Source organism: Pezoporus flaviventris, unplaced genomic scaffold (genome assembly GCF_033815535.1).
Source record: "Pezoporus flaviventris isolate CSIRO_AGI_PZ_B2104156 unplaced genomic scaffold, CSIRO_AGI_Pfla_v1 ptg000045l, whole genome shotgun sequence".
NCBI lineage: Eukaryota > Metazoa > Chordata > Aves > Psittaciformes > Psittacidae > Pezoporus > Pezoporus flaviventris.
This window is the reverse complement of record NW_026892593.1, coordinates 1,794,549-1,811,766: the sequence shown is the minus strand read 5'-3', so window position 1 is coordinate 1,811,766 and position 17,218 is coordinate 1,794,549. Positions and strand designations below refer to the sequence as shown.

At 50.0% G+C, this 17,218-nt stretch overlaps 1 protein-coding gene across 1 annotated transcript; it reads right to left on the bottom strand.

Moving 5' to 3' along the window:
• Positions 1 to 12,630: 12,630 nt before the first annotated feature.
• Positions 12,631 to 16,477, bottom strand: LOC133276430 (GRIP and coiled-coil domain-containing protein 1-like). The gene is made up of 2 exons (XM_061467189.1): positions 15,396 to 16,477; positions 12,631 to 14,182 (listed from the first exon to the last, which is right to left on the bottom strand). Exons 1-2 carry the CDS (start codon positions 16,443 to 16,445, stop codon positions 12,884 to 12,886), a joined length of 2,349 nt encoding a protein of 782 aa, XP_061323173.1. The 5' UTR covers positions 16,446 to 16,477; the 3' UTR covers positions 12,631 to 12,883.
• Positions 16,478 to 17,218: the final 741 nt, after the last annotated feature.

The window sequence follows — 17,218 nt, the reverse complement described above, 5'->3', positions numbered from 1 at the left end:
TCCGCAGAGCGGAGGCAGCGGGAGGCAGCGCGGCCGTCCCGTCCCGTCCCGTTCGGTCCCGTTCAGCCCCCCCCGTCCCCCCGTCCCTCCCGCCGCCGCCATGGGCCTCACGTTGGTGGCCAGGACAAAATCCGGCCCCTCTGGAGGCACTACTTCCAGAATACACAGGTACGTGGATGGCGTGGACAGGAATAAGCTCCCTCGGTTGCAGCAGGGCTGGTCCAGGATCCCTGGGACCTTATCCTGCCTGGATGAGGGGTGAGCAGGGAATGCATCCCAGTCCCCGGTGTGGTGACCCCACTGGGAGCACTGGGGTGGCACATGGGTGTGTGGCCCATTGCCCCGTCAGAGGGGAGTGAGGCAGAGGGGTCCGATTGAGGGGCCAGCATCTTCCCCAGGTGGAGGGGGGCGTGTTTGGGGGGCAGCAGGGCTGCCCTTTCCCTCGGTCAAGAGGTGCTTTCCCCCTTCTCCCCCTTCCCCAACTCCCTCCAGTCGTACTAGAAGTAAGACAAAAATACGGGAGGATAAAAATCCACAAGAGAAAATAGAAGAAAGAGAAACTTTATTTCCCCTCCGAGAGGTTCCGATGGGAGGAAATGTACGAGGGATTGGATTTGTAGCCGTACTGCTGCAGAAGATATATGGACTCAGTCAGAGATCAATATGATCAGACAAAAAGCCATTTATTACAAAGCCTTAACCCCTTAAATACTATTTCTTACGTGCACTTAGAGTGATTTGGCATATTATGACTGGATACATGTCTTGAAGACCCTTTGCAACTAGCATATAATTGGTTAAGCACAGGTGTGGGAACTTGACCTCAAAAGCTTGCCAGCAGTCCACAGTTCTCATTAACTCGGTGAAATCCAGCTTCTTCTTATCTTGCTTGTTTAGGCTTCCTCAGGCCTCTCATGGCCTTGCTGTATCTTTCAGGATTTTCAGAGTTTATGTACCAATTATCCATTCTCCTGTGAGAACACTGTCTCCACACCGTACCCCTGAACACCGGCGACGTAAGATCCTTTAAAAAGGAAAGGGGCTGGTTATTAGACGACCCTTTGGGGGTGTCGTGGTTTAAACGTGCTCCTCGACCTCCCCGACCTCCTCCACCAGCAGCCGTCCCCTGGCGGCCTCCGGCCCCGCTCCCGCCGCCGCTTGGTCCCCGGGGCCGCTCTCCCGGGCCGCTTCAGCAGCCGCCGGCTCCCGGGACCGCTCCCCCTCAGTTCCCCGCAGCCTCACGAAGATGGAGAGTAGGGCGAGGGCCAGGACGGTGAAGAGCAGCCGGACGGCCAGGTACAAGTCCACGGCCACGTCCGTCCCGCCCTGCTGCTGGAGCCCGCCCGTATTACAAGCCATTGCCATAAAGCACAGTGAGACAAGAACCTTAGCCCAGGCCCCACACTTGATAAACACTAACACAGCAAATACCGGCTCTACGTAAGTTACAACATTCTGAAGCTGTGAGATCAAGAGAAACAACTCTGAGAGCCAATAAATCGTCATTGTGATGAATGACTATTTAATCCAGTCAGATCTGTCGTTATCTCAACCCTTCGTGCCCCACGTTGGGCGCCAAAAAAGAACTGTCGTGGTTTAAACCCAGTCAGGTAATTCGTTCGCTCACTTCCCCCCCTTTCTTGCCCTCCCCCTGCTCTCGGAGGGACGGAGAGGAGAATCAAAAGAATGCAACTCCCACAGGTTGAGATAAGAACAGTTTAGTAACTAAGGTATAACACAGATCACTACTGCTACCACCAATGATAATAATGATAAAGGAAATAACAAGGGAACAGAATACAACACCTCACCACCCGCTGACCGATAACTCGCCCCCCAAGCCCGACCAAGCTCCGACCGATACCTCCTCCAACCCTGCAGTCTCTCAGCCCTTCCGGCTAACTCCCAGTTACATCCTGGGCATGACGTGCTGTGGTATGGAATAGCTCTTTGGTCAGTTTGGGTCAGGTGTCCTGTCTCTGCTTCCTCCTGGCTTCCCTTCCTCCCTGGCAGAGCATGAGGCTCACAAAGTCCTTGGCCAAACCAAAACATCCTTTTATCAGCTCTGTTCCCGAGCTGAAAGTCAAAACACTGCACTGCACCAGCTACCAAGAAGGAGAAAAAATGACTGCTACTGCTGAACCCAGGACAGGGGGTTTCTGAACAATTAGATCGATTCTTAGGTCCTAATATTTATACCTGGGAAGAGATGCAGTCAATATTGGGGATATTATTTACTGCGGAAGAAAGATCTATGATTAGACAAGCCGGAATGCCAAACTGGGAGAGAGGACATCAGCAGGGTCCTCCCGGAGAGCAAAAATGGCCTAATCAGAATCCCCGTTGGAATAATCAAAATATTCAGGACAGACAAAACATGACGGACTTGAGAGAAATTATTAAACAAGGAATTAGGGAGGCAGTTCCGAGAGGACAGAATATTTATAAAGCTTTTAGTGAACATCAGGAGAAAGATGAGTGTCCTACTGATTGGGTAGAGAGATTGAGGAAAACGTTGCAAATGTATTCCGGAGTTGATCCGGCTTCCCCAGTAGGAGAAGCACTTTTAAAAACCCAATTTGTAGCACGATCTTGGGGGGATATCAGAAGAAAGTTAGAGAAATTAGATGACTGTCAAGATCGGGGATTGCAGGAATTGCTGAGGGAAGCCCAGAAAGTCTATGTACGGAGGGATGAGGAAAACCAGAAAACAGAAAGCAAAGGCAAGAATATTTGTAGCGGCAGTGCGGGAAACTCAGGAACGAGAACAGCCAAGATCAATACCCAAGGTTTCAGGACCTGGGTATCGAGAAAGGAAACAGACAGAACAGAAGGAAAAGGCTAGGACCCTCTCTGAAGAGGTACCAGAATGTTATTATTGTGGAAAGAAGGGACACCTTAAGAGAAATTGTAGAAAGCGGATGCGGGATGAGAAGATGTTTAAAGATGAGGAATAGGGGTGTCAGGGGCTATATATTCTGGGGACAAGAACATCATCAGAGCCCTTGATAAATTTAAAGATAGGTCCCCAGGGAGAAGAAATAATATTTCTAGTTGATACTGGCGCCGAAAGATCTACGGTTTGGCATATTCCTATGGGATGTCAGATAAGTAAAGATACCACCTTAGCAGTAGGTGCAAAAGGGGAACCCTTTGGGGTCCCTGTTATCAAAAACGTAGAAACAGAATCTGAAAAGAAAATCTGCATATAGGAGATCTTCTGCTAGTGGAGGAGGCGGAGAGTAACCTATAAGGACGAGATTTAATTATAAAGCTAGGAATAAATTTAGAGGTGGAAAAGGGAGCGATTACTGTAAACTTATATCAATTAACAGAAAAGGATGAAGAACTGATTAATTTTAAAGTCTGGTATAATAAGGGAGAAATAGGAAAATTAGACATTGAACCGTTGGAAGTGGAAATAACAAACCCAAAGGAGCCCATTAGGGTCGGACAATACCCGATCTCCTTGGCAGGAAGGAAAGGATTGAAACCAATAACTGAAGAATTAGTACAGAAAGGAACCTTAGAACCCTGTATGTCACCGCATAACACACCGATTTTACCGGTCAGGAAATCAGACGGGGGCTATCGGCTAGTTCAAGATTGAAGGGTAGTTAATCAGAGAACTGTTACCCGGTTTCCAGTGGTGGCAAATCCATACACCTTATTGAATCAGGTATCGCCAGAACATACCCGGTACAGTGCAGTTGATCTGAAAGACGCCTTCTGGGCCTGTCCTTTAGCGAAAAAAAGCAGGGATTATTTTGCTTTTGAGTGGGAGGATCCGGAGACAGGTAGAAAGCAGCAATTGAGATGGACAGTATTACCCCAGGGTTTTACTGAATCACCAAACTTGTTCATGGACAGGCTCTGGAAAAATTGTTAACGTCCTTCGAAACTGAGGGCAATGTAAAGCTCCTACAATATGTGGATGATTTGTTGATAGCTGGAACATCGGAAGAGGAAGTCCGGGAAAACACCATAGGTCTGTTGAACTTTCTCGGAGAAAAGGGACTGTTTCAGAATCTAAATTGCAATTTACAGAGCTGGAAGTGAAATACTTGGGACACTGGATTAGTAAAGGGAGAAAGAAATCAGATCCAGATCGAGTGGCAGGAATCATAGCCTTACCTGCCCCAAGAACAAAAAGGGAGGTTCGACAGCTGTTAGGATTATTAGGTTATTGTCGACAATGGATAGAGGGATTTAGCGAGAAGGTAAAATTTTCATACGAAAAACTCACACTAAATGTCATAAAGGGGTCCTTCAGAGGATGAAGAGAAATTCCAACATATTAAAAACACTTTAATGAGAGCTCCTGTGTTAAGCCTTCCGGATTTGGATAAACCATTTCAATTAGCTGTAGATACGAGTAATCAGACTGCATACGGGGTATTAACCCAGGACTGGGTAGGCAGTAAAAAGCCTGTTGGATATTTCTTGAAATCGTTAGATCCTGTAAGTAGAGGCTGGCCAACGTGTCTACAAGCAGTAGCAGCAGTAGCCTTATTAGTTGAAGAAGCTAGGAAGGTAACCTTTGGAGGATCCCTAGCAGTTTATACCCCACAGGATATCCAGGGAGTCCTCCAACAAAAAGCAGATAAATGGCTCACTGATAACAGATTATTAAAATATGAAGCTATTTTAATCCATTCCCCTGACCTGGAATTAAGATCAACAACAGCTCAAAAGCCAGCACAATTCTTATTTGGAGAATGGGAGGAAACTTCAACTCTTGCTCACAATTGTATAGATATGGTAGAATTACAGACAAAAATTAGACCAGGCTTAGAGGAGGAAGAATTAGGAGAGGGAGAAAAATTATTTGTGGATGGATCTTCACGGGTAATTGATGGAAAACGAAAATCCGGATATGCTATTGTAGATGGGAGAAAATGGGAAGTAATAGAGTCCGGACCATTGAGTGCCAGTTGGTCAGCCCAGGCATGCGAGTTATATGCCTTGTTGAGAGCGTTAAAAAGACTAAGAAATAAAAAAGGGACTATATATTTACAGACTCAAAATACGCCTTTGGTATAGTCCACACTTTTGGGAAGATATGGGAAGAAAGGGGTTTGATAAATACACAAGGTAAAGGGTTAATACATGAGGAATTAATAAGACAAATATTGCAAGCAATAAGAGAACCTGAAGCAATAGCTATAACTGATGTTAGAGGACACCAGAAGGGGCTCCAGTTCAGAACCAGAGGAAACAACCTGGCAGATGAAGAAGCCGGATGGGCAGCTCTTTTAGTTTTAACCGCTGGTGAACACCTAGAAACAGGGGGAGAACAGATGAACGAACCCAAAACATACTCTCAAAGTGAGATCAAGGAATATGAAAAATTAGGAGCCAAATTCGAAAACAATAAATGGATATTACCAGATGGGAGAGAAATGTTACCTAAGGGTTATGCTAGAAGAATATTGTGTAGGTTACATCAGCAAACACATTGGGGAACAAGAGCACTTGTTGATCAATTTTTACAATTCTATGGCTGTATGGGAATTTTTGATATGGCAAAACAAGAAGTACAAGGATGTTTAACATGTCAAAAAGTTAATAAGAAACAGATGAGACAGGCTCCCAAAGGGGGAAGACCTTTGGCCCACCGACCTTTTGGGAGGATACAGGTTGATTTCACCAAACTACCAGAAGCGGGACGATATAAATACCTTTTAGTGATAATAGATCAATTAACACATTGGGTCGAGGCCATTCCCGCTGCAAGGGCTACGGCTCAGGTGGTGACAAAACAACTACTTGATGTGGGGGTTGGAATGTATCAAAGCTGTCAGAGACCATGCGAAGGAGAAACTACAGCTGGCAATTAAGAGCGACCATGAGAAGGAAGAACTACAGCAGGCAATTAAGAGTGACCTGTCCCTGACTGGTACTTGGAAGATGTTGGAACTGGCAAGGAACAAGGACGTCGGAACTGGAAAGAGGATGTCGATAAGAAAATCACATAGACCTTTCACCTGATGTAACCGCAAGGCAAACACAGATGTGCTTGGCTAATTGCTTGGAAGCATATAAATATTGTGTCATCTTTTCAATAAACGATCCAGCTTGCACTCTACCTCTGGGTCCATGCCTCCATCCTCACAACTTGAGAATATTATTCCTAGATATGGGATGATCGAAGTAACAGATTCAGATCAAGGATCACATTTTACCTCTAAAATCCTTAAAAATTTTATATCAGCCTTGGGAATCCAATGGGATTATCACACTCCTTGGCATCCCAAAGTCCTGGGAGAGTAGAAAGGATGAACCAAACCTTAAAACACCAATTAGCAAAATTAATGATTGAAACTAAAATGACATGGATAAAACGTCTCCCTTTGGCGCTGTTAAATATTAGAACTATGCCAAATTTGACAACTGGAATCTCACCTTTTGAGATGCTATATGGGATGCCCTACACTCAAGGGCTACCAGTAAGTCACCCCAAATTGGAAGATATGACTATCCAATGCTATATCACTACTTTGAATGAAAACATGCAAGAACTCAGAGCCAAAGGAATGCTAGCTCAAAGCACTCCTTTGGAATTTTCAATACATAAAATCCGACCAGGGGACGGGGTATTGATAAAAAGTTGGAAGGAGGATAGTCTAACCCCTCGTTGGGAGGGACCATTTCTTGTTCTTCTAACTACCGAAACGGCGATAAGAACTGCTGAAAAAGGGTGGACACACGCGTCACAAGTAAAAGGACCCATAAAGGAATGGAGGGTTGTGACTGAACCTGGGGACACCAAGCTGACCCTCAAGAGGACTTAAACAGGTAACTGGGGGAATCCGTATTGACTCCTACAGATATTATATGGGAAAAACAGGTGTAACTGAAAACATTTCCATAAATAATAGAATAAAGGCCAATACCAGTCCACTTCCTATCTGTAAACGTTGCAACCTATATATATATATATATATATATATATATATTAGGACAAGGTGTCCCAGTTATTACTTGGAGAGGAGACCAGGAACAATTTCCGAGGAACCAATTACAGTTCTTTTGCATTCGGTGTGAAACTATAACCTCATTAGAACAGTTGTTGTGGGTCAAATATTATCGCTATAATAGCCGACGGGGAATATACCTCTGATCTACCAGAGAGGGCAAGACCAGAGGGAATCGGTGCTGCAGCTGGAGAGGTCTGCCAAGGGCTGCAACCCCCGGGGCTGCGACGGCTGAGCACTATGATCCTGACCGGACCTCTTTTGGTGTTGGTTCTGATAGGAACCATAGGGGGAAATGCCGTGGCTTCTAAGGACATTCACAACAACTGTAGTGAATGTATTACCACAACTAGACGAGGGAGAGTAACCTCTCAAACACTGATCTATCACACCGTGTATGAATGTAAAGGAACAATAACCGGCTACTGCATACATAACCAAACCCAATATGGACTTTGTAAAGATGTTTTGATCCAGAGGAACTCCCTTATGGCAAATGGAAATCCTGGCTGCACCCCAATACTGGGAGGCCACCTTTGTGGATGCGGATGGGACTGTGTATGTTGGGCCACCACAAACTGGGGTTATGAATACCATTCAAAATGGAAAATTAAAGAATTTGGAATTAAGATATGGGCTGTTGGAAAAGATCCAGGAGCTATAGTCTAAGTTAAAATTATGGAAAGTGTTAAGGAATCAATACAATATCATTTATTATTCAATTCATTCTATCATGAAATGGAAACAGGAGTCCAATATGAAATTCCCACAGTTACTAAAAATCTCTTGTAAATCTCGCTGAGAATATAGCTAAAACATTGAATGTAACCAACTGCTATGTTTGTGGGGGATTACTAATTATTCTATGTATAATCCCATGTTTCACCAGACTGATACATACGGTTGTACAAAACATGCAATTCACTGCCATGCCGTTGGAACCAGAGAGAGTGAACAAGGGGGAAACCCACTCGTTAATGATATTAAAAACTAAAGTGACTCCAATGTTATCCGCGGCTCGCAACGTAGTCATTAAACTGGAGGCCAAGACACGAATCAATAACTTACACAAAAACAAAGGGGGGAGTTGTGAGTTACATCAGAGTGATTCATGTCAGCAACTCAGGGGTCCTAGTGATCATTGCACTTCGTGTGGAGATGGAATCCCTTGTGATCATTGTGCTATGTGCAAAGGGTACGATAAGTGTCCCTGTCAATACCACAGTGAGGAGGAAGGAGAAACAAGGGAATAATTCCCCTGGGTCAACCGCAATATTGTGCAAAGAAATGTTTTGTTCATTGTTTAAATTGCATGAATGTTCTTAGAAAGGGGGGGGGTAACTTCGAGATATGTCCTGCTACAGAATGTCGTGAAATCTGTGCGCTGAAAAATAGATACATAAGGAGTGGAATTTATGGGGGCTAAGATGGCAGTCAGACTTGTGATAGACATAACATTTCTTCACCCGGACACAAGACCCCAACAACAGGTGGAGAAGCCCGGGAAAAAAAGACAACGGGATTGGCTGAAGAAGCCCGGGAAGAAAAGACAACGGGATTGGCTGAAGAAGCCCTGGAAAAGAAGACAACGGGATTGGCTGAAACCCAAGAAGCCCGGGAAAAGAAGACAACAGGATTGGATGATGTCCTGGGTTCAGCAGTAGCAGTCATGTTTTTTTTTCCTTTGTGGTAGCTGGTGCAGTGCTGTGTTTTGACTTCCAGCCTGAGAACAGTGTTGGTGAAGCCGATGTTTTCAGTTGTTGCTAAGTGATGTTTACCCTGACCAAGGGCTTTGTGAGGCTCATGCTCTGCCAGGGAGGAGGGGAAGCCGGGAGGAAGCAGAGACGGGGCGCCTGACCCGGGCTAGCCAGGGAGGTATTCCATACCACAGCACGTCATGGCCGGGGTGGGGGGTGACTGGGAGTTACCCGGAAGGACACGGGGCTTCCGGGTGGAACTCGTTTTCTTGGCCGGTGGTATCGTATTCCCTTCCCTTGTTATTTTCCCTTATCATTGTTGTAGTTGATAGTAGCGGTGGTGATTTGTGTACATTGGTTGCTGGACTGTTCTTGTCTCAACCCGTGGGAGTTGCACTTTTTCGATCCTCCTCCCCGTTCCTCCGGGAGTGGGGAAGGGGAGAACCCCGGTGGGGGGGGGGGGACACGGACCTCGACTGTTGTCAGCTCGGCACCACTCACTGGGAGTGAGTGAACAAGTTACCTGACTGGGTTTAAACCAGGACAGATGAGCAATCCCCAGAAAGGAAGACAACAGGATTGGCTGAAGAAGCCCCGGAAAAGAAGACAACGGGATCGGCTGAAACCCAAGAAGCCCGGAAAAAGAAGACAACGGGATTGCCTGAAACCCAAGAAGCCCGGGAAAAGAAGACAACGGGATTGCCTGAAACCCAAGAAGCCCGGGAAACCAAAAAGTATAAGAGACTATCCCCAGAAGCTCCCCGTGTGTGTCTCGGGCGGAGCAGAGACCCCCTGGCGCACCCAGCGCTCCTTGCTTATTGTCTCTCGATATTAATTATAATAAAAATCAATTAAAACTGATTGGCTAGGTTTTTATAACAGAAGGGACCTTAAAGCTCCTCCAGCTCCAGCCCCCTGCCACGGGCAGGGAGACCTTCCACTAGAGCAGGTTGCTCCAAGCCTCTGTGTCCAACCTGGCCTTGAACACTGCCAGGGATGGGGCAGCCACAGCTTCTCTGGGCACCCTGTGCCAGTGCCTCAGCATTCTCACAGGGAAGAACTTCTGCCTTAGATCCAATCTAATCTTCCCCTGTTTAAGTTTGAACCCGTTACCCCTTGTCCTGTCACTACAGTCCCTAATGAAGAGTCCCTCCCCAGCATCCTTTTAGGCCCCCTTCAGACACCGGAAGGCTGCTCTGAGGTCTCCAGGCAGCCTTCTCTTCTCTTCTCTTCTCCAGGCTGAACAGCCCCGACTTCCGCAGCCTGTCTTCATACGGGAGGTGCTCCAGTCCCCTGATCATCCTCGTGGCCTCCTCTGGACTTGTTCCAACCGGCAAAGCCCTGCCCAAGCGACTTGGATCCCTTTGCCTGCAGCCATGGGCACTTTCTGCAGCCCCCCTCGATGCTGGCCCCAATCCCCGGTGTGAGCAAACCCCCTTTGGCCGGGAATGGTGTCCGCAGCACCAGGCAGCGGCTTTCCCAGCTTCCTGCACAGGGTTCCCCGCAGGATTTACCTGGTGATCCGACAGAGCCGACGGCTGCTCCTCCTCGTTGGCCATGGGCAGGCAGCTGAGCACCAAGAGCCCCTCTGTGCCACCGGACGCAGCGTGGGGAGAGGCGGCAGTGCCCCCAGCGCAGCTCCGCTGTCCCCAGCGCAGCTCTGCCGCCGCTGCCGCCTGGGCTGGCTCCGCTCCCCACCTGCAGAGCTCCGGCTCCGCCGTAGGAACCTGCCCAGCCGGAGCTGCCGCGGGAAGCCCCGAGCGCAGGGCGGGCTCAGCCCCTGCTGGGCTCAGGGAGCCGGCACCGAGCGTGGCTCTTGGGCACCCCCTGAGCCTCCTGCTGCGAACCAGCGTGTACAGGGACCGGCACCCCCGCTGCTGCTGTGGGGGAAACTGAGGCACAAGAAACCTTGGAGAGGGGCTTTGGACAAGGGCCTGTAGGGACAGGACAAGGGGAATGGCTTTAACCTGCCAGAGGGGAGACTGAGATGAGCTCTTAGGCAGAAGCTCTTCCCTGTGAGGGCGCTGTGGCGCCGGGAAGCTGTGGCTGCCCCATCCCTGGCAGTGTTCAAGGCCAGGTTGGACACAGGGGCTTGGAGCAACCTGCTCTAGGGGAGCAGGCTCCAGGGACCAGACAGGACAAAGACTGCTGGAACAGCCCTGAGAGGGGAGAGGACTCATTCTGCCCAGCAGGCCCAGCCTCCCACGCAGCACCAGGAGCTGCTAAACCACGCTGGTCGTCAATTCAGCTCCAGGACTCCGGAGAGGCCTGGGGATTGTTAATGCAAGACTCAGTGCTGGTGTTCCCAAAGGCATTCCCAGTACTCTGGGCCGGGGAATTGTGCTTTAGGAGCCAACCCTTTAATTATAAACCAAAGCAGGTGCATGGGAACACAACTCCAGCAAGGTTTTGCCTACAAGGATGGTAAAGCTCTGGAAGCACAGCTGGAATAGGTGCTTCCCAGGGGAGCACCCAACATCTCAGGAAGCAAAATATCCTCCCTAGGATGAAGAGACCATTTAAATCCCAGCACAAACACTTCCTGATGGGCACTGCTCCAGGCAGTGCAGCCAACACAGCTCCTCTGCCCTGCCTGAGATGCTCCTGGCCATTGTGGATAGCTTCGTGCCAACGGGCAGCACCGGACACGCAACAGCTGCTGGGCTGGTTCTGCTGCTCCTGACCTTGCTTACCCTCATGCACAAAGCACTGGCACCCTGCCCCGCACCTCAGAGCGGCTCACTGCAGCACAACCACTGTGCTCAGAGAAACCTGCCCTGCTGCCTGCACAGAACCTCTCCCACCTGCAGAGCCCATCTGAGCTCCAGTGCTGTCCCCTGACACATGGACCTGTCCTGGTGTGTCATGTATCAGAGCCAGGTCCCATTCCAGGGAAGCAAGTCCTGGCAGTGCTGAGGGATGCTGTACCTCTGAGGTACCCCTGTCCCCAGGGTCTGAGCAACTGGTGGCTCCCCTCTAGTGGCTGCAGCACCCAGGGGACCTGTTGTGGAGACCCCCAGGGATCCAGCCTGTTCCTCCAGCCCCCAGCATGCTCATAGTTGCACGCTGCAGCTCCCCCCGACCCTCTCACACAAGCCATGAACATTCAATGACACCTCTTCAAAGCTGCAAGCACAGCTCCAAAACACAGGAATACAAAAGCCAGAGGTGTTTCCAGAGGTTTCTGCTTCCTTCCTGCCACACTCACCCATTTGTAAGGAAGCGAGGCAAGAACTTCAGGGTCCACGCAGCAACAGGGCACACCTTCCTCCTCGTGGGGTTTACTGCAAGCTCAGGGCACACACTGTTATCTTCTGCCCCTCGCTGCTTCTATCCCAGCAGGAGCAATGCCTTGCTTCTAAAACCAACATCGCAGAGCATCACAACTTCACTGAAACTCCCAGATACTCAGGAAATGACCACTGAATGCTCAGTGGGTTTAGTTCAGCCTTGCCTCTGCCTCCTGTAATCCCCTGGGTCCCATGGGGAGCCAGGCCAGAAGGTTCAGATACCTGCTCCGCAGTAACTGCTACAGAGCACCTTCTGGTTGGACACTAGTGGGGAAGTCACCACTTGCACCACTGCAGTTACAAAGGTTCAAACTTACATATTTCAGGTATTTTCTCTTTCCTGAGCACACTGATGACTGCAAAGGATCCAGAAATGGTCTCCAGTGCTATGAAGAGCTGCTACAGATTCGCTGGTATAAATCTGGCTCTAGGTCAAAAATAAAACCTTATGAGAAACTGCTCAAGTGTCTGCATTTGGATGATGCTGGTATCAAGACTCATCTTCCTGTGGGCTTCCAGCTCTTTGTCTTATGTTATTTTAGCACTAAGTGCTTCCCCCTCCCTTAAATCCTTTGAGTCACAAGCCTGTCTGGTGTTGAAGCTCTAATGGAGCTCCTCACCCTCCGCCTGCAGGGTGATTCTTTTTAGACTGTGGTTGAAAAAGCATCAGTAGCTTCAATTTTATTTATTATTTCATCAAGGTCCAACTCAGAGCAAATCCTCACACCAGAGAGCGCTGTGATCCCACGACTCAAATACAAACCGGGGCTACAAGCACTGGCTGAAGCACAGTTCTTTGCTGAGAGCTCCCTGCTCCATCGCATGGTGGGAAGGAGGTTACACCCTGAGTGAAGTGGTCTCACTTAACCATCAAGGACATGTCCCCGTGCAAAAGCAGTCTGGAACAAAAGCTGCAGCCTCATCTCTTGCCAGCCAGCCACCAGCTGCTGGAAGCTGACTGCTTTGTGATGGTCTGTTTTTCCTCCGGGCTGAAATGCAGAATGCTGAGGATGGCTGTGAGAGTCTGCTGCCGCCCCAGCGCGTCCGGCAGCGTCAGGAACCGGTACACAATGTTCTTGAGGTACTCCAGGTTGGCTCCTTCTCTGCTCTTATCCCTCAAGTTCTTCTCCATCTCACTTTGAAGTGCAGACACCTCTTCCCGGTGCTTTTCCTCCTCAACCAAGATCCTCTTCTGGAGGTGGTGAACTTGCATTTCCAGCTTGTGCTTCTGCTTCCTCAGGGCAACAATGTCCACTTCTTTGCGAGCCAGCTGCTCTGCGTACAAGATGAAGGTGGGCTCACTGGCGCTGGAGAGGTGAAGAGCCTGGGGGAGAATCTCTGAGGAATCACTGCCTGGGGAGTCATTGCAAGCACCATCTGACACAAAGTAGGTTTTGGACCCTTGACGCCCATAAGGCAGTGGGACAACTCTCAGCTGCTCCAGCTCCTGGTCCTTTTCTGCCAGCACTGCCAGGGCTCGGTCCCGCTGTTTGTGCATCTCCTCCTCCAGCTTCAGTGCCCGCTCCCTGTAGTCCAGCTGGCACCTCTCTAACTCCTGCCTATGGATCTGCTGCAGCTGGGACAACTCTTGCTTCTTGGCTTCCATGTCCTGCTGGTGCTGCTTCTCCATTTCATCAGAGGCCAGCTGAAGCACAACGTATTTCTCTTTCAGGTCAGCCAGCTGCTCCTGAGCCTCCTCCAGGTCCTTAGACAAGTTGATGTCTTTGGTTGACTTGTTCTTGAGAACCACCTGTGCCCTCATCTTGTACCTCTCAAACTCTTCCTTGAGCTGCTTCAGCTCCTGCTGGTAGTACACAGCAGTGGCCTTCTCGCCATCCCCAGCCTCAGTGCCCTTTGGAGGCTCCAGCTCACACAGCTTCTCGATGTCCAGAGGGGTTTCACTCTTCTTAGCTGCTGCCTGCAAGAGCTTTTTCAGCTTTTCCATTTTATCCTTCAGAACATTAACATCCAGGTTGGCTTCTTCCACGTGAGCATCCCCAGGGGCTCGGCTGGAGGCAGCGATGGCCAGGGTTTTGTTCTCCAGGTCCAGCTGTACAATGCGGTCCTTCAGTTTCTGGATGATCAGCTGGTCCTTCTGCTTGGCTTTCTCATAGCTGCCAAGGAGTTCCGACACCTCCGAGACCTGGCCTTCCAGGTCAGCCACTCGCCTCTCCTCCATCTGGGCGTGCTGGCGGAGCTGCTCCTCTGCCTGTGCAGCCTGAGAGCAGAGGCATACACACAGCACAGTTAGTTTTGCTCAATGCTCAAAGGTCTCTGCTTTACACCGGGGTTAATTCTGCTCTGCTGACCTCCAAACCAGCGTGGGGCTGCGCTTTCCCCTAGAATTCCATACAACCCAACAGCTGGACGTTTATTTGCGGGTATAATGAAGTCAAAGCACCTTTGCTTTTGTTCCCTGCTCTGCAGAGCTCCTGTCTTACATTTCCCACATTGCTGTAGGTGTGGGGGGGGGATGGGAAGCAGCAAGCTCACCTCACAGTGGCTAAAGGGATTGTTTTAAATGTGTGTGTGCTCTGAAGCTCTCACACATCTCACTGCAATTCAGTTACATCCTGTGCTTTGTTGCACCGGTATTCATGTTATTCAGGCGTTTCTGAGCTACAGCAAACGCACACAGTTCACACTTTGCTCAGATATCGAGCGCTCCGATAATGGCAGCATTTGGCAAACACCATCGCGAGCCAAACCACAAGCAGAGGTCAGGTCCCCTTCACCCAAACTGCATGAAACCAGCCTGATGCTTCAGATTAGGAAGAAGAAAACTTGGCCCAGAGTGCAAGGAGACGAGGAAGATCCTGTTCCAGAGTGTTTCCAGATGCAAATTCAGTTACTGGCCCCAAAGCTCCAGTGCCAACCCCCGAGCCCATCACCCCACAACCCACTGAGTTACACAGGTTCCTCTTTTCCACCACATCCCTCTTTCCATTCTAGCCCTTAGGCTCTAGCCTGTGTGGATGGATGCAGGGGGAGTGTTCTCCTGCATTTACCTTCCTTCTTTCACTACAACCCCCTAAGTTTCTCTAAAGGGGGTCAGTTTTTATGAGCCCCCCTGATTGTACCTTGCACTGCACTGAGACCACACTCACTGCCACACTGGGGCAGAGGGAAGGTCTCTCCTACCAAGCCACTCTCACACCGGATTGTAACTGGTACAGAACCACACGACACCCTGGAGGACAGACACCATGTAACCGCCTCAAAGGGTGCTCCCAAGTCCAACGCTCACCACCCCCTGGTTAATGCCTTATGTGCTGTAACACAAACAGTTTTGATTTTCCTCCAGGATTATCACCTAATTCAAACCTCTTGGGCTCTGAGGGACTGGGTGGGGGCATCTCAACTCCTCAAGCCCCAAACCGGCCCCAATCACACTGAGAGTGAGCAGCTCCAGGACCCATACAAGGAACTACCTTTTTCATCTCCCGCAGCAGCTGCACTTGGAAGTGGTTCTTGAGGCTAGCCATCTCCTCCTGCAGACCCTGTATCCGCGGGTCTGGCTTCTTGTTCTCCTCCTGAGCATCCTGCAGCTCCCTCTTCAGGTCCTCCACCTCCTGGCTCAGCTGCTTGATCTGCAGCTCGTAGCCCTCTGCTCGCTCAGCCACGCAGGCTCTCCGAGCCAGCATCTCCCTGGTCTCCTCCAGCTTCAGCTCAGCATCCTGGCGTGAAGCCCTCTCACTCTGCAGCAGCTTCTGCAGCTCCTGCAGCATAATAGCGTGGTCACTCTGCTCCTGGGCCCTGTCGTGCTGCTGGGTGATCAGACGGGCTTTGGTCTCAGCCAGCTGCTCCTGGACACACTTCAGCTCTGCCTCCAGCTTCTCAGTCTCATCCTCTGCTTTCTTAGCAGCATCATCCAGGTCCTGCTTCATCTTCCTCTTTTCTGCTTGGTAGGATGCTTCCATGCGGGACTTCTCCTGTGTGACTGTTGCCAGAGCACTGGTCAGGGTGGCCAGTTGGGTCTTCAGTAGCAGAACTCTTTTATCAGCCTCACTGGCAGCAGATGGTACGTCCCCACCGCTCGTGCTCATGCCGCTCTCTGAACCACTCGTCTCCTCTGATTTAACAGAGGAAGAAGCAGCAGCCACGAGCTTATCATCCTCAGGCCCTGCTTCACCCTTGGTACTGGCCAGGCTGGCAGCAGTGTCTGCACTGGCAGCTGTCCCCACGCTATCTTCACTGTGAACAGAGCTCTTGTCATCAGCACAGTCGGCAAAGGAAGAGCTGGAGCTGACCACAGATATAGGCTGAGCACCACTCAAGCCAGCATCTGCCTTGTGAGATACAGACAACATTTTCAAGCTGGCTTCCAAGGCCTCCTTCTCCTTGAACAGACTCTTGTAGGCTCTGACAACATCCTTCAGCCGAACCTGGTACTGAAGCAGCTGCTTCTTCTGTGATTCAATAGTCTCTAGAAGATCTTTCTTACTTGGGCCACCTCCAAAGTTCATGCCAAACCTCACCATGATTCATCCAAGCTGGAAGGAGTAGAACAACACAAAGCCTGAACAAGCAGCAAAGACACATCTTTCTTCCCTGTGAGGGTGCTGAGGCACTGGCACAGGGTGCCCAGAGAAGCTGTGGCTGCTCCATCCCTGGCACTGTTCAAGGCCAGGTTGGACACAGGGCCTTTGAGCAACCTGCTCTAGTGGAAGGTGCCCCTGCCTGTGGCAGGGGATTGGAGCTGGAGAAGCTTTAAGGTCCCTTCTACCCAAACTGCTCTGGGATTCTATGATCAGCAGGAGCATGTGGTGAAGCAGGACCAGCACCCTGAACACCCAAGAACCCCCCACAGGGGGGTAACAACACTGGAATACCTCCGTCACCATGCACCAAACCCTGCCAAGCACCCACGTTCTGAGGGGAAATGTGCTGCTGCTACACCTCAGGTGCTTCAAGCTCCCCAGGAAGACCCAACACGTTAATACCCCCCTCATACAGCAGCATCTGCCAGGGCAGCCACCCCCCCACAGGTCGGTCAGGGGGAGTTACCTCTATAAACAGCTCTTATTGTATTCTGCAAGAGTAACAGTTCCTTGCCCTGTCCCTGGGCAGCACCACCGCCTGTCTGGAAGTAATTCAACCACTATCAGCGCTCAGGGGGTACATCCAGTCCCCACAACAAAAGGCCATGGGGGACAGGGGGTGTCCACTGCAGAGAACCTGCCACGGAGGGGTGGCTGGGGGTGTGTGTGTGTGTGTGTGTGTGTCAGCACTGGAGAAGTCACAGAAGCCCAGA

Bases quoted from the DNA above. Each gene is read 5' to 3' on its own strand.
- LOC133276430 (XM_061467189.1), bottom strand. From the start codon at position 16,445: ATGGTGAGGTTTGGCATGAACTTTGGAGGTGGCCCAAGTAAGAAAGAT. The intron at 14,183-15,395 runs GTAGTTCCTTGT...CTCTGCTCTCAG, and splicing joins TGCTGCGGGAGATGAAAAAG to GCTGCACAGGCAGAGGAGCA.